This window comes from Monomorium pharaonis, chromosome 4, assembly GCF_013373865.1.
Source record: "Monomorium pharaonis isolate MP-MQ-018 chromosome 4, ASM1337386v2, whole genome shotgun sequence".
NCBI classification, from domain to species: domain Eukaryota; kingdom Metazoa; phylum Arthropoda; class Insecta; order Hymenoptera; family Formicidae; genus Monomorium; species Monomorium pharaonis.
Genome location: NC_050470.1, coordinates 12,540,093 through 12,567,154, shown reverse-complemented (window position 1 = coordinate 12,567,154; position 27,062 = coordinate 12,540,093). Strand labels below are relative to the sequence as shown.

Here is a 27,062-nt window from a genome sequence, read left to right as displayed (position 1 = left end):
GCTAACGGGACCCTCCCCACATTGGGTAACGCTAATGCCCACAGTAAAACCTTTTAATAAGAAATAGTCAGATGAAAGTCACCTATTTTTATTAGATATGATATTAGATATGAAATACAGTTCCTGGAGCTGATACATCTCAATGAAGTTTTTCTACGTGGTAAAATCGAATATCAAAATTTCCTAATGGGGAAGCTTCATTCACATAACTACTCAGATTTGCTTGTGTTAATGTGAGTCTGGAGTAGTAAAATTCCGTGATTCGTCAGCTACGCAACACATATGCGCATATACGTCGAACGCTCACAATCCGAGGATGGTTTCGAGGTTTAAAATACCATGGTTGTTAGCGAAACCCGGAATTTTTATTCTTGCAATAGTTAAAATTGGGCATTGTAAAAAATTCAAAATTGAATATCTCAGCACCTAATGCAGTTAGCTGGGTTTTCCAAAAAGCATTTTCAAGATTTGGTCTGCCACTTAAAAAAATTTTATATTACAATTACGTGTGATACGGTTTTTCAAAATGGCGGATGGTGAAGCGAAAACACGCGAAATTGAAAAATATTGGTCTGAGTTTGCGACGATCTATGGTAAGAGGCAAGTGTCGCAACTTAATGGGATAAAGAGCATGCGATAATACAGAGTCTCCCCTTCAAAATGATTTTTTATTCGTCTCGATACGATATTTTCTCGCTGCGCATTTGAATAAAAAGGCAGTTTTTTAGTTTAAATGCAATCTCAGCGAAAAATCATCGTATCGAGACGAGTAAAAAAGCATTTTGAAGGGGAGACTCTGTTCTATCGCATGCTTTTTATCCAATTAAATTGCGATACTTGCCTCACGCCATGGATCGTCGCAAACTCGGACCAATATTTCTCAATTTCGCATGCTCTCGATTTGTCATACGCCATTTTGAAAAAAATTAGCACGCAAAAATCAATCAATTCTTAAAGTAGACATTTGAAGCTTTAATTTCTTTTTTTAGAAACCTCTCTATCTTTATTACTCGCGTAGTTATCATCATTGGAAATTCAGTGATTTTTTGATAAATTTTAGGTTTCCGCTTTTTTTCGAGTGTGTGTATATAACTCTTTTATTCTCGAATGTTCTGTGCAATGGCTTTCTCTTACGTTTCTTCCTTTTTACTGAGACATCACGTTTGAGCGTCCAGCAGAAATCAGCCATCATATTCACATCCCACTTGATGTCCCACAGTCCTGATGAAATTTTTCTCCCTGTTCTTCATTATAATCACCTAGATTTTCTGGGAAGTAGTCGATATGAGAATCTAAGAAATGCAACTTAAGATTCATTAGGCAACCTAGTTTTCTATAGTTCTCCATCATTTCTGCCACTCTTTCTCTGTAATCTTGACTTTTGTTGTTTCCTAGAAAATTTTCCGTGATATCTTTGAAACTCAGCCATGCTGTTCTCTCGTCTTTATTCATTTTGGTGACAAAATTGTCATCTCTCAATATTTTACGTATTTGAGGTCCATCGAAAATTCTTTCCCGCAATTTTGCATCAGAGATGTTGAAAAATTTTTCTTGTAAATACTGGTAGCATTCACCATTTTTATTCAGAGCTTTCACCCATTGTTTCATGAGTCTTAATTTGATATGAAGAGGTGAAAGAAGAACTTTTAAAGGCTCAACTAACGGTTCATTTATGATATTTTTAGACCCAGGTTGCAGAGACGTTCTTGTCTGCCATTCTTTTCTTATGTAATGGTTCATTCGATCTCTACTATCCCATTCACATAAAAAGCATGGATTTTTTGTGTAACCTGATTGTTGACCCAATAATATAGTGAGAATTTTTAGATTCCTACCAATTATCTTAACATTCAAATGGTCCTATTATTCATCATTGCGAAAATCCTCAGTATAAAATTATTAATACTTCAAATTACACTACAAAAGTAAACAATGATGGCAATAATTGTTGTCTTATGGAAGATGAAAGTATCGTAAAAATTGAAAATATTGCATATTGTAACACAAGAAAATGTTTAGTTGTTTTTGGTAGAAAATATATGATTAAAAGAGATTTATTTGATGTTCCATGCTCGTCATCATTAATTGATATTTATGTAGTTAGTAATTTGTCTGAATTATGTATATGGCTTATATCGGACATTAGCAAAAAAATGTTAATAATGAAATACTCAAGCAATACATTTGTCGTTATATCATTATTGCATATTGAATAATTAATATTATCCAATGTTGCATATATGTTTGTTTATCATAGATATAAAAAAAAACATGCAGTCAATATATATGAATAAAAAGTATTATATTGTCGAATTTAACGACGGTCTTCAATAATACCTAACAATTGGTTTACTTCTGATAAAAAATCTGCAGTATATTGGCCAAATTTAACAAATCAAAAAGAATATGATAAAGCAGTTGAAAAAATAAAAGATTTTAATAATAATAATACGGAAATAATACATGTTAAAAGAATATTTGCAAGTACAGGTAAGTTAACTTTTGTTTGTTACAGATAACTTTTTTTGTTAAAATTTTTATTTGTAATTTTAAGAAAAAATTATAAAAAATTTTTTTCAGATATTTTTATGAAAGCTAAAGATAAATTAAAATTAGCTGAAAAATTATTAGATTTAAATTCAAACAAAGATACGACAGTTCTGTTGTGAGCGAAGCACTCGCAACTAATAGAATAATATTATAAAATAAAGAATATAGAATATTAAAATTAAAGTAAGAAAAGATCATATAGCTCGCCGAGGAAGGCTCGCTATCACAAGGTGACATATGCCTCGTGCGCTGCCAGCCGGTCATCGCACTGGTCAACGCACCAGCCGCCTTAAGGAATTTAGTGAAGCCAGCTTAGCAACAATCATGCCACCGGAAATGCATACTTGCGTTTTGGCAATTGTTGCTAAGCTCGTGAATATTTCCCACGCGCCGGACGCGCGCAGGAATGATCATATATGGTTATGCGGAGGGTCCGTTGCCCCCACTATTATATCAAATCCGCGACACTATTTAAGCTGCTGCCGAACAGCGGCCCGCGGGATCAGTGATAAGCAATCAAGCCGATACGTACGGCCCGCACGGGTAGAATACGCACGAGTTCGGGACTTAGCCGCAAAAACCTCGAGCGAGCAAGACACGACGCGCTGTCTTCGAGTCACGCGCCGTATCTAATCTATCCAGTGTAACACGACACGGCACCTTCGCCGACCGCAACTATTGTACAACAGAAGAAAAATAAATCTTTTTCATTAAATTAACTTAAAATCAGTGAGTGAGTGATTTGAGGACCCTGCCAACAAAAGCCGCCTTTTCCGCGAGTTCCTACTCCTTGGGTAGCAACGAACCCGTAAAGATCTTTGTCGCACCGCAAGGTACGGCAAAAATCATTTGTTGCACCGCAAGGCGCAACAGTTCTAAGAAAAAGAAGAAGATTGTATGCATTAAAAGTACTTTCTTCAAGTGAAGAGGAAATTGATGACCATGTTAAAAATAAAGAAATAGATAATTATCCAAAAATACTACAAATTTTAAAGAATGATAAATTACGTCGTATATTGCAAGATAAAACAAATTATCAACATTTATCAGAACAAAAAAATGAAGTGCAACAAATACAGTTAACAGAGAAAAAAATATATAATTTTACTTCAGACATTTTTAGGAAAAATGGTAAGTTTAATTAATATTAAATTATATTAATAATTAACAGATATAACAGATATAAAAATTTAGATCTGTCATATTATTATTTAGATTATTTGAATAAACAATAATAAACACAATACAATATTTTTTCAAATGTATATCTTTTATAACAAACACACGCGTAACACATTTGCATATTTTGAATTATTGTAATATTAAAAAGTAGAAAAAATTTTCTAATTTACAATTATTAATTTTTAGAAATAAATAAAAATAATAAACAAATTTTATTAATGTAATTAAATTTTTACATAATTATTAAATTTTTTTATTTTTTTAAATAGATGGCATAGGTTTACAAAATATCGAAATCAATAAAAAAATTTCTCACGGAAGTAGTTCTAACGTATAACATGATACAACAACAGGTACCTAAATTTCTATTTATTTTAATTATTATGAAATTATTTTACGATGTGTATGTGTAAATATTTTGTTTCAAACAAACTTTTTTTTATTAAATAATAAGATTTATTTTTTAATAGTAATTGAACTTTATTATTAAAGTATAATATTGAAAAAACACATTTTTATTAAATATTAATTATTTGAATGTTTTTTTCTTTTAGAGTTTAATGAATTTAAGCATTATATATATAAAAACTTTGTGATTCTTAAACAAAAATTAGATTTATAATAGTTTTACAAAATCAATCAGATTTCATGGAACAATGGGAAAATTACAGTATAAATTACAATATACTCAAAATAAAGAAACTATAAATATTATAACAAATTGTAGAAGTTATTTGACCTTACTGGCTATTTTTATTGATACAATAAGCGCTACGTTTCGACCCTTAATTTAGGCCCTTTTCAAGCGTGTCGGTTAAAAATTAATATGACATCTCGCAATTCGTGACGTGTGCCCAAATATGTCATCTAGAAATCACAAATTGTCACAATACCGGTTAAAGTTATTAAATTACAACAAGAATTAATTCACAATACAGTTATCACTTACCAAATTTTTTCGTATGTCAATAAATATTATGTCACAATTTCCAATAGAAAGTGATAATAATTTAAACCAATTGGAAGAAGCCCTTATCGATAATAATTATCGCAATAAATTGGTAAAATAAATAATAATATTTGTTATTATTTTTAAAATTATTTTATAAAATTTAATGCAAAGTATTTGTTCTTTAATTTTCTAATTTATTATAAAAAATTAAACGTTTTTTTTTTGTTTTTATTACAGTATTAATCTTTTTATAATTCTTAATTGTATTAAAATTTAAATTAATTATATGTTATAAATAATTAAAAAATGTGTAATTTATATTTACTTATTAAAATATATTAATATATTAAAATATATTTATTTCCTAATATAGATAAACTTTCCAAAATTGGCGGCAAAAATATAAAACAGTTTGCTCTAAATGTAATAAAAAGAATTTTTTACTGTAGATATTATAAAAGAATACAGCTAGTACGGCAAAAAAACAACAAAAACTTTTCTAGTTTACAACTATGTTCAATCATTATCAGTAAGTATTGTGTGTGTGTATGTGTATATAAATAAAAAATATAGTACTATTCATATATTTATGTGTGTTTTAGATGCAATTCAAATGCAATATCCCCAAGCAACTGAATACGAAATTTCAGAACCAATTAAAACGTGGCTTTGTCATGCATCCCAAAAAGCACAGAAAAATGCTGCTGCGCATGGTTAAATGTTTTTTTTTTTCATTTTTTTAAGACTGCAAATAGAGTACAATCGAAATGTGTAATTGCCTTTAATTTTAGTTCTTAAATTAAAACAAATTTTATGTTTGTATAACATGCATTCCAAAAATTATAAAAAAATACTGCTGCGCATGGTTAAATTTTAGAAAGTTAATGTTTTCTTTTTTTATTTTTTCAAGACTGCTAGTAGAAATGTTTTCTCTTTTGATTATTAAGACAGCAAGTAGGGTACAATTGAAATGTGCAAATGTTTTTAATTTGTTTTTTTTAAATTAAAATTTTATGTTTGTATAAATATATATTTTATAATACATTTTATTTTACTGTTATGAGTGACACATTCACACAGATAAGAAAGGTGTCTGTAGCACCGATGACGTAAGTCGGCCAGCTGTAGCAGTCAGCATCGAGCGCATTGCGCGAGGTTCCGCGCAATCCGCTCAACAATTAGCGCAATGCTCCTTAGACAGCACTTGCTGTTTAAGCAAGATTTTGGAATACTGACCGATTTATGCCCTCACGCAATTTTCTCCTTCTCTCGATCCGACTACCAAATTTACAGATATATAAACCGCCAAAAGAAAGTGAGGGACGGGTCAATTCGAAGGCGACAAACCGAGATAACGACACTCTGCTTTGCGGGGTCGTCGACAGTACACTTATAGACGCGACACTCTGCCTTGCGGGGTTGCGTCTAACCGCAAACTGTAAAACAGACATTATAATAAAAGTGCTCAATACAAAGAGTGGTGTGTAGTGACTAAATATCCTCCTCGCGAGATCTCTGGCAGCAATCCCTAACGTACTCCCAACGAGGGGTACAACATTACATTTTACAAAAAAGATCTTCTCTTCTATTATTCCCTATTTGTATTGTTTGCTGCCTGAAATTGTGCAAATATCTTTCGTATATTATGGATGTCTACTGGATGTCTACTGGATTTCTAAATGCTTTTTAATGTTTCTTCGCTACGACCACGGTTGCGTTTCGATATATCATACACTCCCGTATATTATAGACTAAATTTATACTGCCAAAGTTATAACATTAATTATGCTGAGAGATGTCTTGTCCGGATGGATAAATAATGTAGTCGTGCTTCCCTGCACGCTCACGCCAACAGTTTTAGAAAAACCCTAGGAAAGGGAAAATAAAGGGCCCTGCCGGCCCTGCTGCAGCGCTGCCGATCCCGCTGTGGCGCTGCCAGTCCTTGATCATTGCCCCACCCGACTGACGCGTCATTGTGTTTCTGTTGCGCGTAACGTTAACAGTACGTTTGTGTTTTCTCAAATTCTTCAAGTTTTTCATGCTAAATATCAGCCTTTTCTTCATACCTTCCGCGAAAGATTTAATAGCAGATTACGGATATGCCGAAAAGTAAACACAGAAGCCGTTCCAGGCATCGGTCAAAGAGGAGATACGATTCTGAGGTTAGGTCGAACTCTCTCGAAAACTCACGAGAGAGATCACCGTCCAGAAGCGAATTGACATCCACCCTAAAGGAAATCCTGACATTCATGAAAGAGCAGCGTCTCCCGGAAAAGCCCGCAGAAGCTAGTCTAGGAGACAGCTGGCAGAATTCCTCGATCTTACATTCGCCGATTGTCCACGCGTCCCCGGGAAACCATAGTGAGATGGGTTCTCCGGTGGTAACATTCCAGGCAGATAGGCAGACGGTTCTCGAGAACCGGAGCGTCGAACCAGGTGTGTTCCTGTCCTAATAAAAACAGAACATAGCCGATTGCCTTATCTGATCCTGGTTATTTTTCCTGCTTTTTAGCACCACAGCCGCCGATCCAAGCAATGTTCGTGGACGAATCCAATAAGGAGAACGAGTTCCCTCTGACGTCCGAGTTATTCGGAAACGTACAGGCCTTGGAGAACACGGCATCGTGGAATCCAATCATACTCAGCACCACCAGGTCGGAAGTTCGCTTGGGTCTCAAGGAAGAGATTCGTTTAAATCTTTTGTCAAAATACGAACTCAAGGGCAAACTAGCCAATTTAGGGCCACCTAAGATCAATAAAGAACTGATTGCGGCCCTTGGCAGACGCCAAAGCATCCTAAAACGAGACAAGTACCAGGTCAAAAAGCAGCTACAGGTAGGCGCCTGCCTGAATGCACTAGGATCCGGCATTTCTGATCTAATCAGAATACATCAGGAAGGAACTGTTCTCGATGAGTCCACAAAGGCAGCTATTATAAAACTGGCGGAAGGGATTTATCTAATAGCAGACTACCAGTATCGTCTGTCACTGTCAAGACAGGCATTTATAAAACCCTGTCTCACATTTGTCGGTAAATCAGCAGCTGACGAATCGGCAGTAGACAAATGGCTTTTCGGCTCGAGCTTCGCAGACACCTTAAAATCAGATCAGGCATGCGAAAAAGCGAGACGCGATCTATCAAAACCGGCTATATCCTTGACGACAGAAGAAAGAACCGCCCTGCAGCCAGTACGGCAACAGCCTACGCAGAAGTTTCCAGCAAGGCGCGCGGGAAACTCCAAAGCCCCTGCTTATCAACCGTCATCGCAGGCTCGCCAATCAGGGGCTACTTATCGGGCGAGCCGTCTCCGGACCCATCGTGCCCAATCCCGATCGAGGCCTCGATCTCGTTCTCGGACCCGCCGCTAGAAAAAGTAAGAACAGCTTAGCTAGAAAAAGGAAGACTATCCCTTTTTTTACCCCTATGGAAAAAACTAACCTCCGATTCTGAGGTATTAGAGGCCATCAGGGAATATCGCATCCCCTTTTTCTCTCCACCTTCAGCCTGCGCTTTTCTTCGCGAACCTAACTTTACAACAGCTATTGCAGATGCCTGCGACAAAGAAATCTCTCGCCTATTGTCAAAGTGGGCCATAGAAATTTCCTCTCCCTCCCCCGATCAATTTCTATCTTTATTTTTTCTTATCGAGAAAGCGTCGGGAGGTATGCGTTTCATTTTAAACCTGAAAGATTTAAATTGTTATCTTGCGCCATCGCATTTTCAGCTCGAAGATTGGCGTATGGTAGATCAACTGATGTCCCAGGACTCATGGATGGCCACCCTCGATTTAGAGGACGCATACTTTTAGGTACCAGTAGCACGCGAATTCCGCCGGTTTCTCCGCTTCCAATGGCGAGAGGTCACCTACGAATTTACAGCCCTGCCCTTCGGACTTTCCACCGCACCATATATATTCACTAAAATCATGCGCCCGGTGATGGCGTATATGAGAGAGAAGGGATGGTGCTCTATTGTATATTTAGACGACATCCTACTGATGGGAATTTCAAAGGAGGAATGCCTACGGAACGTGCAGGCAGCTCGAGGCTTGCTGCACTCCCTCGGTTTTCTAATCAACGACTCAAAGTCTCAATTAGAGCCCACACAATCATGCAAATATTTAGGTTTTATTTTTAATTCGGTCTCGCAGTCAATAGCAATTCCTCCAAAGCGCAGGAGCAGACTCCTGGCTATGATGTCTCATTTTTCAACAAAGTCCAAATGTCAAATCAAGGATTTTGCAAGTATGATTGGATCACTAATCTCTATCTGCCCCGCCGTCCAGTATGGATTATTGCACACAAAGGAATTTGAAAGAGAGAAATTCCTAGCTTTACTAAGAGCTGAGGGTAATTACGCGGCGAAAATGGACATTCCGACTCGCTTAGTCAAAGATTTCCGCTGGTGGATTAATATCCTACTTGACTCTAAACAGGCGAATGCTATTCGTTCAGGAATAATAACCCGAGAAATTTTTTCAGATGCCTCTTTATCAGGATGGGGAGCCAGCTGGGGACAGTGTCGCACTCGTGGCTGGTGGTCGGAACAGGACAAATCAGATCATATAAACCTTCTCGAGCTTAAAGCAGCTTTTTATGCTGTAAAGTGTTTCGCGGGAGATCTTTCGAATTGCGATATCCTCCTTAGGTTGGATAATACAACGGCGATATTCTATATTAACCGCTTTGGCTCCATACAGCACCCACATTTAATGGCATTGGCCAGAGAAATTTGGGAATGGTGCGAGGAACGCAACATCTTCCTCTTTGCATCCTACATCGCCTCCGTTGATAACATGATTGCAGATCGCGAATCTAGGGCAATCAGCATCGATACTGAATGGTCTTTATCTCAGTCCGCCTTCTCGACACTGTTGTCGGTCTTTGGTCCATTCGAAATAGACTTATTTGCCTCTATTATTAATGCTAAATGCGAAGCTTACATCTCCTGGTTCCCAGATCCGGGTTCTGTGGCAGTTGATGCGTTCACCATTTCCTGGTCGGAAATACGATTCTTCGCTTTTCCACCGTTTATTCTCATTCCCCGCGTGCTTCGTAAAATAATAATTGATAAAGCGGAAGGAGTAGTAGTGGTACCCTGGTGGCCCTCTCAGGCATGGTTCCCCCTTTTTCGTCGCCTCTTAACACAAGAGCCTGTAATATTTCCACCTTCTTAGGACTTACTTTCTTCTCCTTTCAGGGACTGTCATCCAACTTGGAGATCCCTTTCCCTGGCGGCCGGGAGCTTATCAGGCAAGGCTTTATAACCCGCAAGGTACCGCCGCAAGCGTTGGACACTACTATAGCTTTCCTGGCGGAGTCAACAATCAGGTAATACTCAAAGCCCCTGCGGGATTGGTGGCATTTCTATCGCTCCTCAGCGATGCCTTTATTTAATCCCAGTCCATCTCAATTCCTGGAATTTTTAGCCCAGCAATTAGAGCATTCAAGCTCATACTCTTCTATTAATAATATCCGCTCAGCAATGTCACTCATCTCACAGGATGAAATCGGAAATCACTCTCTGGTAAGACGCTTTTGTAAGGGGGTAGGGGTTCTCAAACCCCCTCGCCCACGCTACGATTACGTGTGGGACCCAGCCCCGGTTATCAATAAGCTATCCTTACTATTGTTAGTTTTATTGGTCTTCAATCCCGAGATCAAACGTCAGATTTATTTAATAAAGTAGTTTTATTAAAGAGGATCCTTACAAGATGCTTCTCGTTATAATATTTTGATAGATAATAAAATTTTTAAGAGAGAAGGAAGGAAGAACATAGAACGTAATAGTACATAGAAAGGCAACCAATCATCAATCAACATAAATTGCAGACCAACGACATCTATCATCCATCATTTACTCTTGGATCACTAATTTCAACAACTATATCCCTACGAGTCGCTTTCTCTGGAAACAGTGACAAAAAAGCTAGTCTTAGTCCTCGCTATCAGAACAGGCCAACGCGTACAAACGTTGGCCTCACTAAGGCTGTCGCAGATCCATTTAGAGAGCAAATTGATTATTAAAATCCCAGACCGCATTAAAACTTCTATGCCGGGGCGCTCACAGCCCTGTTTTGCTTTCTCTCCGTTTATAGGGAACGAAAGCCTATGCCTTTACGAAATAGTTAAATACTATTTAGGTGCGACCAAAGATTGTCGAGCTTCCTCGGGAGACGCCTTTTTCATCTCCTTTACAAAACCGCATAAGGCCGTGGGCCGCCAAACTATAAGCCGGTGGATCAAGTTGGGCCTAGAAGAATGCGGAGTCAATTCCGATATTTTTTCGGCTCATAGCACTCGGCATGCCTCGACATCGCTGGCAGCCCGTAAAGGAGTTTCGTTAGATTTAATAAAACGGGCAGCGGGCTGGTCGGGCCAATCCCGAACTTTTGCACAGTTCTATAACCGACAGATTATAGATCCAGAAGATTTTAGTAATGCAATACTTTGCACTGAAAAACATTAAACCTTTAAAATGGTAATATAGGAACATGCGAATAACTTACTAAGAGTTATAACTCTCTACTATTGTAACTAGATTCTCCTTTAAATATTTTTTGTACACAAAAAATAGTTAAAAAAAAGACTACTATTGCCTACGCAAATCGCGTTCTAAACATCTACATTATTTATCCATCCGGACAAGACACCTCTCAGCATAATTGTAAAATCAAACGAACTCACCAGAGTGAAGTTCGATTTGAATTATGCTTGAGTGTCTTGTCCGGATGGACAATTCCCCCCCCAAGCCCTCCCCTACTCTTCTTGGAGACCTAGGCGATTTGCTTTTCTTTCTGAACAAATGACGCGTCAGTCGGGTGGGGCAATGATCAAGGACCGGCAGCGCCACAGCGGGATCGGCAGCGCTGCAGCAGGGCCGGCAGGGCCCTTTATTTTCTTTTTCCTAGGGTTTTTCTAAAACTGTTGGCGTAAGCGTGCAGGGAAGCACGACTACATTATTTATCCATCCGGACAAGACACTCAAGCATAATTCAAATCGAACTTCACTCTGGTGAGTTCGTTTGATTTTACAATGTTATAACTTTGGCATAAATCGGGTCGTGTTAATATACCCAAGTAGCAAGGTGACGTCTAATTGACGGCATTTTTTGGTCATTTTATGACGAACCAGACGTCATAATGTCGAGATAGAATGACGTCTAAATGTCGTAAAACTGACGTACATTTGTCTCATCTTAACGACGTCATATATTGACGTCAGAAATACGTCATTATTTTCATATTATTGACGTCATTTTCAAGAAACTAGTATCGTACATTTGACGGTATTTTATTGTTATTTTTGACAAAACATAGGTTTTTAGATTACATTTAATAAAGACGACATTTTAACGTCATTTTTATGACTATCCCAGGTAGTAAAAGCCGTTATTTTGACGTTTTAGAAAATATTTCGGGTACATGTCCTATACATATATGCAGTACTTGCATTATGAAAATATCGAAATAACATAATTATAATGTAAAAAAAAAATCTACGTTGTTTCTCAACAAGCATCACGACCCACCACACCATAGTCACATTTGGAATTGCCTAACTTCCGCGGTCACCCATCCAACTCTGAACCGCCGTCGACGTTGCTTGACTTCGAAGATCGTACGCTACCTAGGCCTTTGTGATGATCCATGAACACTTTATTGATCATAAATACATATTTGTTATAGATCAGTTCAATAGATGCGAGAAACATGAAACTTGTAGTTAACTAATATTTTTATAAATAAATATAAATTTACAGTTTTTTTCCTGATTTTTACATATGCAAAAGAACATGTGGAATAACTTATAGAAATATGTTTTTGCTCTGTTCTTTTGATAAAGCTAAATTATACCTCAGACAAAACGCAATATTTATAAAATATTTATAAAATATTTATAATATTTATTTAAATATTTTATAAATATTTATCCAAATATTTTATAAATATTTTTGTGGTCTTAGATTTGACAAATCATAAAGATTTATCATAAATATTATAAAAATATTTATGAAATATTTATAAATATTTACAAAATATTACTTATATAAATCTTTATCTTTTATTTACCATAAATATTATATAAAATATTTAATCTATATTTTAATATGTTGAATAAAGATTTTTTTCTTCGTATATATAAAATATGTGTAAAATATTTATATATTTTGAAAAAATAAATATTAATAAATATTAATAAATATTGTGACGTGACGTTTTTCGTCAGTCACAAGGGCCGGAGTGCCCGACCGGGAAAAGGTCATTTGGGGCCGCTCATTACCCCGAGCGGGGGAGGAGCGGCCTCTCCTTTTCTCAATAAGATTTTTGTAGTTCTTAAGACACGTAGGTATCCGCCAAGCGGAAGTCGCGATCCGCGGGAAAAGTGGTGCGCCAGGATGACCTTTTGTGATTAACGGAGCAGCCGTCGAGGGAAGATGAATGAGAAGCATAGACGACCGAGCGGCGGGGCCCCGGACAGCCGGAGGACAGCGAGCAAGGGCAAGTAATTGCGTACAGTACTGAGGTACGTTGTAAAAGTCAGGGGACAGACACTGCTGTTATACTGTATTGTAGAGAGAGGAGCAGCAGTCCGGTGCAGCCGGGGACGACGCCGGGGAGGAAGCATGCGCCATCCGACAACCAGGGTGGAGGAAGCCCCTAGCCGGCGCGGTAGCCACGGCCCCGAAGAGTAGGCCGGACGGGGCCCGATCAACCCGAGCCGACCCAGCGGCAGCAGACACAGCAAGGGACAGTGTGGCGTGCAATCCGCGGCCTTCAAATTACGCGGCGTCACGACCAGAGGCGCCCTCGGACGCTGAGATCCTGCAGGACGGGCGTAGGACCCCCCATCGACTAGCGATCGGTGTGCGCAAATCGAAGCGCGATCGATGCGCGGGCGTCCGCGGCGCCCCCGACCGCCCACGGTTTGTCACTGTTCGGCGAGATAGCAACGAGAGCGGTTCCACGGCCATCGACGACGCTACCCTGCTTGTAAGGCCACCACTTCGACCACGCGGTAAGAGCGAAGACAGCCGGCCCGGCCTTTAGTGAGAATTAATTACCCTACCGAGCGTTCGGTGGGCGAATCTATTATTCTCGGGATACCGAGAGTCGAGTCACCGCGTAGCAGGGCCGTGTCGATCTTCGCCTCGTATAGATTAGTTATTGCGCCTAGTGTCTCCTCCCTCGGGGGGTATGTCGAGCCGACAGTCGATCTTTGTATTTGCGTAAGAAGTAAAGTCTCGCGACGGGATAGCGTGTAAAGTAATTCGCCGGGATTCATCTGCCGCATACCGAGGGTGTGAGCCGGTTGCGCAGTACCGAGGCGGGCTTCCGCAGATGAGAATTTCTGACGGAAGGCGCAAGTTACGTAGCGGCCCATCCCGTTCATCGCCTATTAAGTATTGTTAACGTCGTGTGCCGTCATATTGAACGTAGATTGTAGTCTGTGTAGAGTAAGCTTTGAGCTATTGCGAATGTGGAGCTAAGTACGCTGCAGCCGTACCAGGCAGTCATGTATAACGATTAGATTGTAATCGATGACAACGTTGTTGCCATTCTAACTTCAATACATGCTTATTATATTTATACAGTCGATCTAGTTATTCACGCGAGACCTCTCCTCTCCTATTCCGCGTACCGAGAAAGAACCTCGCCCCTCTGCCATTTCGTGTGGAGGCGGGCTAGCCGGCATTCGGCCGTCGTGCGAAGTACCGAGAGTATTGCGAGTTTTGTGCGGCGCGGATTACGCGCCTGGCGCCCAACCCTTTTGTTGAGAAACACGGTGAAGTTGTAGACGCGAAGAAAATTAACGTCGCAATATTTATCATAAATATTATGTGCCTGGGATGATTCTAAAATATTGATAGTATTAATTATATAAAATATTATATTAATTTTAATAATGTTGTTTATTAACCAATCTTTAAATAATGATTAATAGTTATAGGTAGCAAGGTGTCGTCCACTAGACCTCAATAATTTGTCATTTGAGGTCAAATCGTCAATTATTACAAAGAATTATAGTTAACGTCAGTAATTAGTCACTAATAAAATCTTATTAATACGTCGTAAAATGATCAATTAACTGACGTTATTCATTAGTCAAGAATATGACGTCGGAAATACGTTGTAGGATGGATAAATGACTGACGTAATTAATAGGTCAAAAAATGACGTTACTATTACGTCTTAATTTGGTAACATGACGTTTGCGACCTTAAATGACGAATTATTGACGTCGTATTAACGTCACCTTGCTACCTGGGTAGTTTATAATATACAGGAGTGTATAATATATCAAAACGCAACCGTAGTTGCAGCGGAGGAGCTTGAAAAGCATTTAGAAATCCAGTGGATATTGTTGGAATCGACTTTATTTTACATAATTACATCCCAGGGACATTTAGTTTTGGATTGCGTATGAATATTTTATAAGTGGACGTAGGGAGATTCTCAGTACATCCTCAGTATATCTTATGGATTTTTATGGACATTAGGATGTTTGAAAAGTCCTTGAGATACATCCGATGGACGTACTTCGGCTCAACTTTTGCTGTGTGGATGGGTTATGTTTGATGTGGAATCGCAGAGATCGTGCACGCGTAATTTAAATCTTACATATAAGCGGATAAACAATACTAAGATTGAAATTGGATTAAAGAAAATAAATTTAAAACAATGTTCCATCTGATGTGTAAATTTAAAGCAATGTTTCAACCACTTTTGCTTTGGCAAACTAACCCTTTTTTTCCCTTGAGTCTGTCTGATGTTATGATAAGACATTTTAACAGAAAGAATTTTCGTCTAGCCATACTTTAGAAAACCGATACGCATACGCATAATGCAGCGTCTAAAGTCATTTACTTGGATGATTGTTTTGATCTATTTACATTGCATTTATCATTTATAAACAAATAAAAATATTCAATATTTTTATCGCTAAAGTAAAAGTTAAAATTAATTTTTTAATTTTTGTTCAAATTGATACGAAATTAAGAACATTTTAATGTAATACTTTTTATTGACTAAAGATGTAAGTATGGAGCTTCCTTAACCTTTCGTTTACACTCTGGGTGAGCCACCCATACGGTTACTTTGACGCTCTGTACCTTTTCCAATTTTTAGAATATCGGACTAGTGGGTCTATTTAGTACTAGATTGAGGAATTAACTATAGTTTAGGATTATTGCGTGGCAAATGTCAGTGTTGTCTGAGCTGTCGTCAGAGGTAGGTTATAAATGTGAACTATCCTGTGTGTTAAAGACGTTAGTTGATCGACTGAACCGAATATTTCACATTAATTTATGTGAAATAAACGTACAAAATTAAAAAAAATTACAAGCATTATAAGGTATACTTATAATAAATATTAACAAAAATAGCCTAAAACACAATATTTTTTAGTTTAGTTAAAACAGACATTCACACCCATAACCTGCCTCTGATGACAGTTAAGATAACACTCACGCTTGCCATTATGTAATAGTCCTGAACTATTCCAATTTTATTTATAAATATTTCTTACATTTCTTGCCAAAAAATAAAATTTTTATATAAAAATTTCTGTTTGTTTATTTATCGAAACAGTCTACCTTCCGTATGCAAAATAAATATCTTTTTTAGAGCCCACTAAAAAAATATTTTTTCTTTAAAAATATTATATCTAAACAACAACTCTGTAAATTTAGCTTCTAATATTGAAATCTGTAAAAGTTACAATTCTTTTAAGATTTTCTTTATTTTTTCTCGACATATAAATGAGAATTTGGTTACAAAAATTATAATAAGATTTCATTAAAAAAACTATTGCAATACATTCTAGAAATCTTGAAATTGATCTATGATTTTTCTTATGACGATTGAATGTTTTATATAAAAATGGCAGTTGTTAAAAATTGTTCTAGGTGAGTCACCCAGTATGTCAAAGTTGATCGAAAAAAAAGGTATGTCAATAAAGGGTTAAAAAAAACTTAATAAAATTTTTAATAGAACGTAAAGTATTAAAATTGAATAAAAGTATTACAATTAAGAGAATAAAGGAAAGTAATTTTATGTTATTTAACTCTTCTTAGATATATGATAATAAAATGAAATTATAAATTTATTATACTTACAACGCAAATCATTGGCGTAGTAATTGTCCAGCAAAATTTCCACCACATAAGAGGATAATATCCGATCATGTCGCGCAGTGCATCATAGAATCGGTTTACACCAAATGCCCAACTGATTGATATGCACTCAAAGAAGATAAGGAAGAGTAAGCAGAAACCGGAAACAGCGTACGAATCGAGGATTTGGAAAACGTACATGCCACCTTGGGAAATACACGATAATCCGATAAGATAGGATAAAGCACACACAATAGCGATGAACAGTTCCTTGCGACGACGTAATAATTGAGGCCATTCATCCACCTAAAGAAAAATATTGATCAGTTAATTTAAATCATATTTTTTCTTTATTAGGAAGAAAATTAACTTCTTGAAATTAGACTTCATAAAAAATGATGTCAAATATTTAAAATTTTATGTAGCATAATTTAAAATAAAAGATAAATTTAATTTTTTCTATAAGGATGATTCAGAACGACCCAGGTGTTTTTGCAATGACATATTCCTGAGTTAACTCTCTGAGACGATTTTCCTTTACGAAAATTTTATCCAAAGTTTACTTTTTAAATTATTTAATAAAATAGTTACCGAATCACAGGAAGCATACAGAAGGTAAACAGGGACGATGCAACTCATCATCCAACACGGGTGATTATAAATTAGATGTCTCCATACTGCTTGACAGAGAAATAATTTTATCGGAAATGAACAACACTTTACATGTAACACTTCACAAACCCATGTAACAAACCCGTAAGTATCGATAAATCATAAGTTTTTTCTTTCTTAACACACAATACACTTCTAATTTACTCATGCTCTTAAGTATCAATGCTTTTGCAGATTTACACACACGAACAAATCTATCTGTTCGTTGCTATTAATTACTACCGGTTAATCATTCGGCGACTAAAAATTATTTGAAGAAAACGCGTTTTCACAATGCACGTAACTCGACGCAGAGATTCAATGTCAACGAAACGAGTCAAGGTTATGTTTTTTGAAGAGCATTAAGGATGCATTCCGATATTCACTACCAGTACTGAAAATCTATAGTTTATATCACATATATTGTAGATTTTCAGTACTGACAGTAAATATCGGAACGCAGCCTAAGCGTGTAAATCTATCGATAATTGTAGTCAATAAATTATGGTAGCAATCTGATACCTTGATGCAGAGTATTAATTAATCGGCAGTAGAATGTAGATTTGTTCGCGTGTGAGTGTGTATAAATCTGCATTAATACGTGATACATTTTGTCAAAGACAACGATTTTCTGACTGATTACATAATTGTAATTGCATAATCTGTAATTACTGTAATCTTAATTGTTTTTTAATAAAAATAATGATTACTTGCAGAATGATTACTCGATAGTTATTAGTAGTAATAAACGGATAGATTTATAAATTACTCGATGAATGCGTGAGTAAATTTGATGCATATTGTGTGAAAAAAAAATCTTGTGACTTACCGACTTATGGGTTTGTTACATGTGAAGTGTCACATGTAAAATGTTCATTTTCAGTAAAATTATTTATCTGTCAAGCAATATAAAGACATTAAATTTGTGAGTGGCCTTCACTTGGACACAGTACAATTGGACACAGTGCAAATGGACACGTTGCAAATAGACACAAAATAAAGTACACTGTACATTTCTACACTGTAACCGTAGTCCCACACACACACATTACCCCCCCCCCATACACGGGGGATACAAGGGGGGCCTTCGGCCCCCCCCTCCCGTACGCACCCCGTCGGTAGGGATGCCCTAAACAGAAGGATATAGAAATGTACGGTGTACAACTTTACGGTGCACAAAATTCCTGTGTCCAAATAAACCGTGTCCATTTGAACCATGTGCATTAATTTGTATCCATTTGCAACGTGTCCATCTGCACTGTATCCAAGTGAGCCACTCCCGAATTTGCAATCACCCGTGTTGAATGGTGAGTCGCGCTGCACTTGCCTACCTTCCATATGCTTTCCGTGATTTGGTAACTATTTTATTTAATAATTTAAAAAGTAAGTTTTCGATAAAATTTTCGTAAAGGAAAAATCATCTCAGAATTAACTTAGGAATATGTCATTGCAAGGATACTTAGGTCGTTCTGAATCATCCTTATATTATAGTTTAAAAACACAAAGTTTAAGAAAGAAGATGACTTTAGACATAACAGATGTTCTACATATATCAAAATCTTCTTGTCAAGCAGAAACATCTTTCTTCTAATTTTAATTATATTTCAATAATTTATTTATGAACGTTTGGTTATTGATATTTTGTTTCAGTCGACGATTTTACGATATCTGAATCATAGCAGAGACTATGATATGGTACAAGCATTTGCTGTATGTACAAAAATTAAAGAATTACTTAAAAAATTGCAAAATAAATTAAAAATATAAAAATAATATAAGTACAATTAATTTTTTTTTTGAAATTTTGAATTTTGAACCACATGTTATATCAATATTAGTGAAAATACAAGGAGAATTTTAACTTAAAAACTCGAAGAGGAGAGCGGGGCAAATAGAATATTTGGAGCCGCGCAGTATTACGTTACGCAGTTGGACGATGATCGACGGTGTTTTTTATAAAGAACTACTTGTGGGAGCTCAAGTTCGGGACCGATCTATAAACATAGACATGAGTCAAACCTGGCGATTTTGACATTTGGGGGGAAGGAGCTGACTCGCATGTCACGAGAGGTGTCTCTCTCATTGCAGCTTTTTTCTCTCCCTAAACTCTCTTCCATAGGCCTTTTGGTCATTGCCGTCAAGAACACACACACACAAAACCGAGCAGTGTCGAAGAAAGGCAGCAGCGGTACATCGGCTTGTGCATTGAGAGTGGCTAATGCCTTCCGCACAGTGTCAGAAGATGCAGTATGTGTCATAGCGCGTTTGATGTCCATATAAATATTAGCTAAAAAAAGAAAGGTACTGTACGAACGGAGGAATATACTATCGAATAACTGAGAGGAACAAAAAAGTGAAGCCAGAGAAGGAAAGCCTGGAAAAATAGCAAACGGATTGGGATAAGTCTGCAAAGGAAAGATGGATACATCATCTGATCTCCGACCTTGATAGATGGCTGAAACGTAAACACGGTAAAGTAAATTACTATCTAACACAGATGATGTCAGCTCATGGCTGTTATCGGAAATATTTTCACCGATATTGATGTGAAGAATCACCAGACTGTCCAATGGAATGCGGAGTGATGAGGACGCAGAACACGTATTTTTCCAATGCCCACGCTACAATATTGATTGCGAGGAATTGATTCATGAAACTTCAACACCGCAAACTATAGTAGGGCACATGCTGCACTCGGAGGAGAGATGGAAAGCAGTGAAAAATTTTGCGAGTTAAGTGCTTAAGAAACTGAAATGGGAAGAATAAAGAAGAACAAGGGAAAACCGTAGATAAAAATAAAAACCAGTTACAAGGAGATAAATACTAAATACAAGTAATAAATGGATAGTTATGGCTAGCCTATCACCGCGAAGTAATGCCTGTCGGCGGTTTCGCAGTGATGGAGCAGAAAGATATGGGTAAATATTTAGTGGGTAGGGCCAATATGACATACAGATTGGAGGAGTCCCACATACTAGAGACATCTGCTCCGGTGTGCGTAATGCATTTAAACATCCGGATAAAACACACACACACACTCATGTGAAATTCCACCCCACATACCACACACATATAGTATATACAGTAGCGCAACTCTTCCGATTCTAGTGTGTACAAAATTGAACTGCACATACGCAAACAAAATAGATAACCAATTACATAACTGATTTTCTGTCGCACTTCATCTCTCTATTTTTTTTTTGTCACAATTAATTGCTTTAACGACCAAAATTGGCTGCAACAGACAAAACTGAAGCTTTAATGTAAAATATTAAACGAATTGAATAGAAGGAGTGTTCAATGTTCAATGTTAAGTGAATATTTTAGTGATTAGAAAGAAGTGAAAAATAATGAGTGGATATAATTGCCCACGTTCGAAATGGCCACGTTCGGAATGGCCACGGGAAATATTGCACAGAGTTCAATTTGCCCACGTTCGAAACGGCCACGTCCGAAATGGCCACGTTCGAAATGGCCACGTTCGAAATGGCCATGTACGAAATGGCCACGTATGTTTTAATTGAGCATGCGCAGCGGTCATATCCTCATGCTTCTTGGCCACAAGCGCATGTTCTGTCTAGCACAAGCCATGCAAAAAATGCGTAAATATCGAATATCTACATACGTATTTTAACGAGGATTTTGTTTTGCGTGAAAAGTCGCAAACTCATGTGGTGCAGAGACTGCTTCGCGCGCGCGCGCGCGCGCAAGCACGCACACGCGACGCACCCACCCACCCCGTCCAAGTCGCTAACCCATACATTGTATTGGAAATCTGCAAACACATGTGAACATTGACTACGTTTACACGACACCTTTAAACAGGTTTAATAACATTGATACTTCTAGAGCTAGCAAATTATGACCGTTCCATTCTTCCGAGGAATGGCTGTAGTTGGCCAGTTTTATAACTGCAATGTTGTTAAACCCGACGTGTAAACGTAGTCATTGTTTGCAATGTACATGGGTTAGCGCGCATTTTTTGCATGGCTTGTGCTAGACAGAGCATGCGCTTGTGGCCAGGAAGCATGAGGGTATGATCGCCGCGCAAGTAAAACATACGTGGCCGTTTCGGACGTGGTCGTTTCGAACGAGGCCATTTCAGTCGTCGCCGTTTCAGATATGGCCGTTTTGAACGTGAACAAATTGAACTCCGTGCAATATTTCCCGTGGCCACTTCGAACGTAATCAAATTTACGCGTGGCCATTTCAAACGTGGCCATTTCGGACGCTCCCAAAAATAATATTGACAGCTAAGTACAAAGAGTTAGTCTGCCCTTGTAGAAAATAGTAAATCTGTGTAGGCTGTCCTTTTTATTTTAACGTAATGACATTTTAATAAATATGTACATTTTATATATTATTTTTTTCTTACATTCTTAACATTTTATCGTATTTTATGCATGCATTTTTTATTACAAAAAATGATATATACATACACATACACTTTTTATAATCTATATATAAATCTATATCTTTTATAATTTATATTTTATATGTATTTTTAATTTGCTACTTATTTACATCATTTTTATTTAATTTATTTTTTCAATTTAATGTTCACAAGTAATAAAAAAAATAACGATAAAAAGGTGAAATGTAAGTTCTGTGACATGAAATGTATTGCTTGTAATTAAACTAGTAAATTAGTCTATATTTTTGTACTTAAAATAAAATAGATAATATAGTTAACGATGTATTATTGTAAAATATATAGTAAAAATTGTATCGTTTGTAACTAAACTAGTCTACGTTTCTGTACTTAAAATAAAATAGATATATAGTTAAAGTTGATAAAAGCGGGGATAGATCATTTTATAGCATTTTTATCGATCGCATAAGTAATCGCTCCGGGAGCGTTATGAGACCAATCCCAGCCATTCTTTTGAAGAATGGAATAACTGTAATTGGCCAGTTCTAGAGGAAAAGAACCTGAGATTGGTTAACCCAGCTCCGGTCGAAATGTTATTAGTGTAGTCCAATGCTGCAACGAGGAGCAGGTTTATGATTGGTTATCTACTTGTGCTCAATTTCGTACACGCTAACATTAAACATGCCGACATTGAGTTGCACTACTCTATGTACTGTGGCACACACCTTTCAGAAAGCTTTCTGAGAGATATTTGAAATATAACTTCTGCTAAATATCTTTCAGAAAGCTTTTTGAAAGATGTGCTGTATGGGACGTCAACCGGTACACCTGTCCAAAAATCAATGCAACGTATAAAATTGTTTCTAGGCTTAAAACATTCGTATACGAAAAAACTTTTAAAAACCATGTAACACATGAGAAAAATTCAACATGGCGGCTTTGATATGGCGTCTGAAACTTGCCGGAATTATAAATCATCAAATGATATCGTGGATAAAAATTTAGAAATTGATTCAAATCAAACATAAATTAATATTTTTTAAGTTTTTGTGGTCGCTAATTACGAATCTGGTGTTAGAATTCGAAAATTTAAAATGGCGGATCCAATATAGCGGCCGTTCAATATATCCAATATATTCAACGACACACTCCGACTTATTTAAAGATTATTCGGATTGGTTCCGAAATGAATACTCAGAGGTTTTTGAGGTCGTTGATTACAAATCTGCTGTCAGAATTTGAAAATTTAAGATGGCAAATCTAATATAGTGGCCATACAACCAACGATACCTCTTTAATATACAGAGAGTCTGCAAATTTTCGACATAGTGCTTGCATAGAGATAAAACGGATCAAATTAGAAATGTCCTCTACCATTTTGCAATTGTTACAATAGTTAACGAGTTGCTTCAAATAGAAAGAGCTTCCGAATACATGCCACATCCTGGTACATCGTTGCGCCGACGTTTTATAAACGTTGCAGTTTGCATCAATTAAATTGGTCAATTAAAAAACCGGGAGGACAGTGTGCCAAATTGGGCTTATCTGATAACCTTTATCACGGTTAAGGTTATCGGGATATTTCAAAATTTCTAGACTTTCACGATGTTTCTTAGCGAAGTAACGTTGAGAAGTAGCTAGCGTTGTAACTTTTTCGTATTGCACGGAGTGTCCAGTCTCCATCCAGTGTTCGGCTAAGATTGATTGAGAAAAGTGGCCGTATTTGGTACACTGTTGATGTTTTTTGATTCGTGTACTGGTCTTCCTCCCAGTTTCTCCTATGTACACTTTTCCGCAAGAGCAGGGGATTTTGTATATACCTGGTGATTCTAAGCGTGATCTCTAATCCTTTTAATTAAGAAGTAACTGGAAAATCTTTTTTTATGATTTGAAGATCATTTTTATATTGTGTCTACGCAAAGGATGATGTTAAAAAAGGTTGATTTTTCGAATACAAAAGGAACCTAGAATTTAAGTTCCATGGATATCCATGAGCCGTATAAGAAGTGGAAATGATAGTCTTTTTTTTAGGAGATCTGTGGAAAGTGTCGAAAATCTGTCAAATTTATTGAAAATTGTGTCTATCCGGAGACAAGTCAAGTTTGTAGCATGGAAGAATTTTCAGTTCAACCAGCTTTTGGTTAAATACTTATCCAATAGTTTTTGAGATTGCTAATAATGTTTTAATATCAAGATCCCGAAATTCAAAATGGCAGATTTAATATGACGTGGCAGAATATCAAATATCGTCACGAATCCCACACTCAGCTGAACCCAGAGACACGAACAAGGACGTAGTGGTTGTTGTCTCCATTTTTTAAACTTTTGTTGTTAAAAATTTTTTTTATTTTGTTTCTTATTTTTTTTGTTTTTATAATTATTATAAACAAAAAAAAGAAAACAAAATGAAAAATTTTTTTAATAGATAAGAAATAATAACCACCACGTCCTCGTTCGTGTCTCTGGGTTTGGCTGAGTGTGGTATTCGTGACGATATTTGATATTCTGCCACGCCATATTGAATCTGCCATTTTGAATTTCGGGATCCCAATATTGAAACATTATTAGCGATCTCAAAAACTATTGGATAAGTATTTAACCAGAAGCTGGTTTGACTGAAAATTCTTCCATGCCACAATCTTGTCTGCGGATAGATGCAATTTTCAATAAATTTGACAGATTTTCGACACTTTCCACAGGTCTCCAGAAAAAAGACTGTCATTTCCACTTCTTATACGGCTTATAGATATCCATAGAACTCAAAGGTTCCTTTTGTAATTGGAAAATTGACCTTTTTTAACATCCTCCTTTTGCCAATGCCAAAGCTTGTAAACAACTTCCTTGCAATCGCGGACGCGCGTCTCACTGGGCAGTTTTATTTTCTCGCACTGCCGTATACTTGCCGGTGTTCGGTAGTAGGCCGAGCAAAATGGCTATTTTTTCCTAATTTACAACTTATTAACTATTCTGACAATTGCAAAATGGTAGAGGACTTTTCTACTCAATTTGGTCTATTCTACTTCTATACAAACGCTATGTCAAAAATTTGCAGACTCCCCTGCTCAAAAAATCCGATAGAATCAGATAAGAAAAAGTTCTATCTAATTGAATCGTGTTTTTGGTTCGTAAATATTAGATCGGTTATCTGAAATATACGATAGGCTTTCTATATTTCTGTATCGTATTTTTCATATAGTTACCTATCGTTTTTAATCAATTTCTATCGTCATTTTTTATATAAATTAATCGTGTTCTATCGTGTTTTTGGTTCGTAAATATTAGATCGGTTATCTGAAATATACGATAGGCTTTCTATATTTCTGTATCGTATTTTTCATATAGTTACCTATCGTTTTTAATCAATTTCTATCGTCATTTTTTATATAAATTAATCGTGTTCTATCGTGTTTTTGGTTCGTAAATATTAGATCGGTTATCTGAAATATACGATAGGCTTTCTATATTTCTGTATCGTATTTTTCATATAGTTACCTATCGATTTTAAGCAATTTCTATCGTCATGTTTTATATAAATTAATCGTATTTTATCGTGTTTTTGGTTCGTAAATATTAGATTGGTTAACTGAAATATACGATAGGCTTTCTATATTTCTGTATCGTATTTTTCGTATAGATTACCTATCGTTTTTAATCAATTTCTATCGTCATGTTTTATATAAATTAATTGTATTCTATCGTGTTTTTGGTTCGCAAATATTAGATTGCTTATCTGAAACTTATGATAGACTTTTTATCTTTCTGTATCATATTTTTTGTATAGATTACCTATCGTAAATCTAGTTCAAAAAATGTAAACGTTTTACTTTTCTTGTACAGAATCATTTACTCAATTAAAATGAGTAAATTATAAAAGTAATGTGGCAGTCGTCTTCCACATCGTCCTCTCGTAGCGAAAGAAACTGATTATTGCTTGTCTTAATCGTGTTGCGGGTGGTCTTTATATAGCGGGTCGGCTGCATTTGACTCACGAGAGAGTAATCGTCTACCAGCCTATCGGCGGCGCACAGTGATGCCAAACGCCTAAATTCTTGGACATGGTTTAAAAAATCTCAAAGACTCGACTGATACGCATACAATTTGGTACATAAAGGTTTTTGGGGTTGCTAATTTTGAATTTGGTATCAAAATTTAAAAAAACAAAATGGCGGATTGAATATAGCGGACAAAAATTCAAAAAGTACATGAATATTGACTTCTATTTGTAAGTTTTTTTAGTAATATTTTATTTAATCAGTCTCATGGAAAATAGTATAATAATTCTAGGCACATATTCTCTAAATTTCCTAGAGTGAAACATTACTCTAAAAGAGTAAAAATTGGACATATCTAAGTTTGAGTGATTTGTCACTCTAATTAGAGTTGAGATTAATTTGTGATGAATGATTAATATAAATTAAGATATATTCTGATTAATATAAATTAAGATATATGTCTACTTTGGGGGTCCGTACACTTATAACACGTAACATTATAGAGCGAAAATAGAGGGGCAACCCGGCAATTCTGGCAGCTTTAGTTGTGACAAACATTACAATCTCACTCGCAAATCAAACTTGTCGAGGCGGACTCGCGAGCCAAACTCGTACATGAATAGGGCACTTTTAAAAGTGAATTTTTTTTTAAAGTTGCACTCGGCTGCAGTTGTTTCAAGTAAAATTTCGTTCTTTAGGATGAGTACTTTAATTTCCACTTTGTCTCTTTTTTAGCATCATTTAGCGTTTTTTTTAAATCAAATTTAAAAATTAAATTTTTTTATATTTTGGTAAAAAAATAAATATAATCTTATAAAAGCCTTCTTGTACTTTTTTAAATCAAATATTTTGTCATTCGAACATATCTCGTCATATTTTGTCATTCGAACTCTAATTAGAGTGACAAATCACTCAAACTTAGATATATCCAATTTTTACTCTTTTAGAGTAATGTTTCACTCTAGGAAATTTAGAGAATATGTGCCTAGAATTATTATACTATTTTCCATGAGACTGATTAAAATATTACTAAAAAAACTTACAAATAGAAGTCAATATTCATGTACTTTTTGAATTTTTGTCCGCTATATTCAATCCGCCATTTTGTTTTTTTAAATTTTGATACCAAATTCAAAATTAGCAACCCCGAAAACCTTTATGTACCAAATTGTATGCGTATCAGTCGAGTCTTTGAGATTTTTCAAACCATGTCCAAGAATTTAGGCGTTTGGCATCACTGTGCGGCG

The 27,062-nt window shown here is 36.3% G+C and overlaps 1 protein-coding gene and 1 long non-coding RNA gene across 3 annotated transcripts in view; one reads left to right on the top strand and one right to left on the bottom strand.

Moving 5' to 3' along the window:
* The window catches only part of LOC105836910 (sodium- and chloride-dependent GABA transporter 1), a 365,264-nt gene that overhangs the window by 12,904 nt on the left and 325,298 nt on the right, over positions 1-27,062 (bottom strand). For both annotated transcript variants that reach the window (XM_036285958.1, XM_036285959.1), the window contains exon 7: positions 16,804-17,106. In XM_036285958.1, the coding sequence (XP_036141851.1) occupies positions 16,804-17,106 (303 nt within the window). The remainder of the gene's footprint in view (positions 1-16,803; positions 17,107-27,062) is intronic.
* Positions 14,990-16,631, top strand: LOC118645255. Its single transcript, XR_004963023.1, has 2 exons — positions 14,990-15,920; positions 16,141-16,631. It is a non-coding gene; the product is annotated as an uncharacterized LOC118645255 (long non-coding RNA).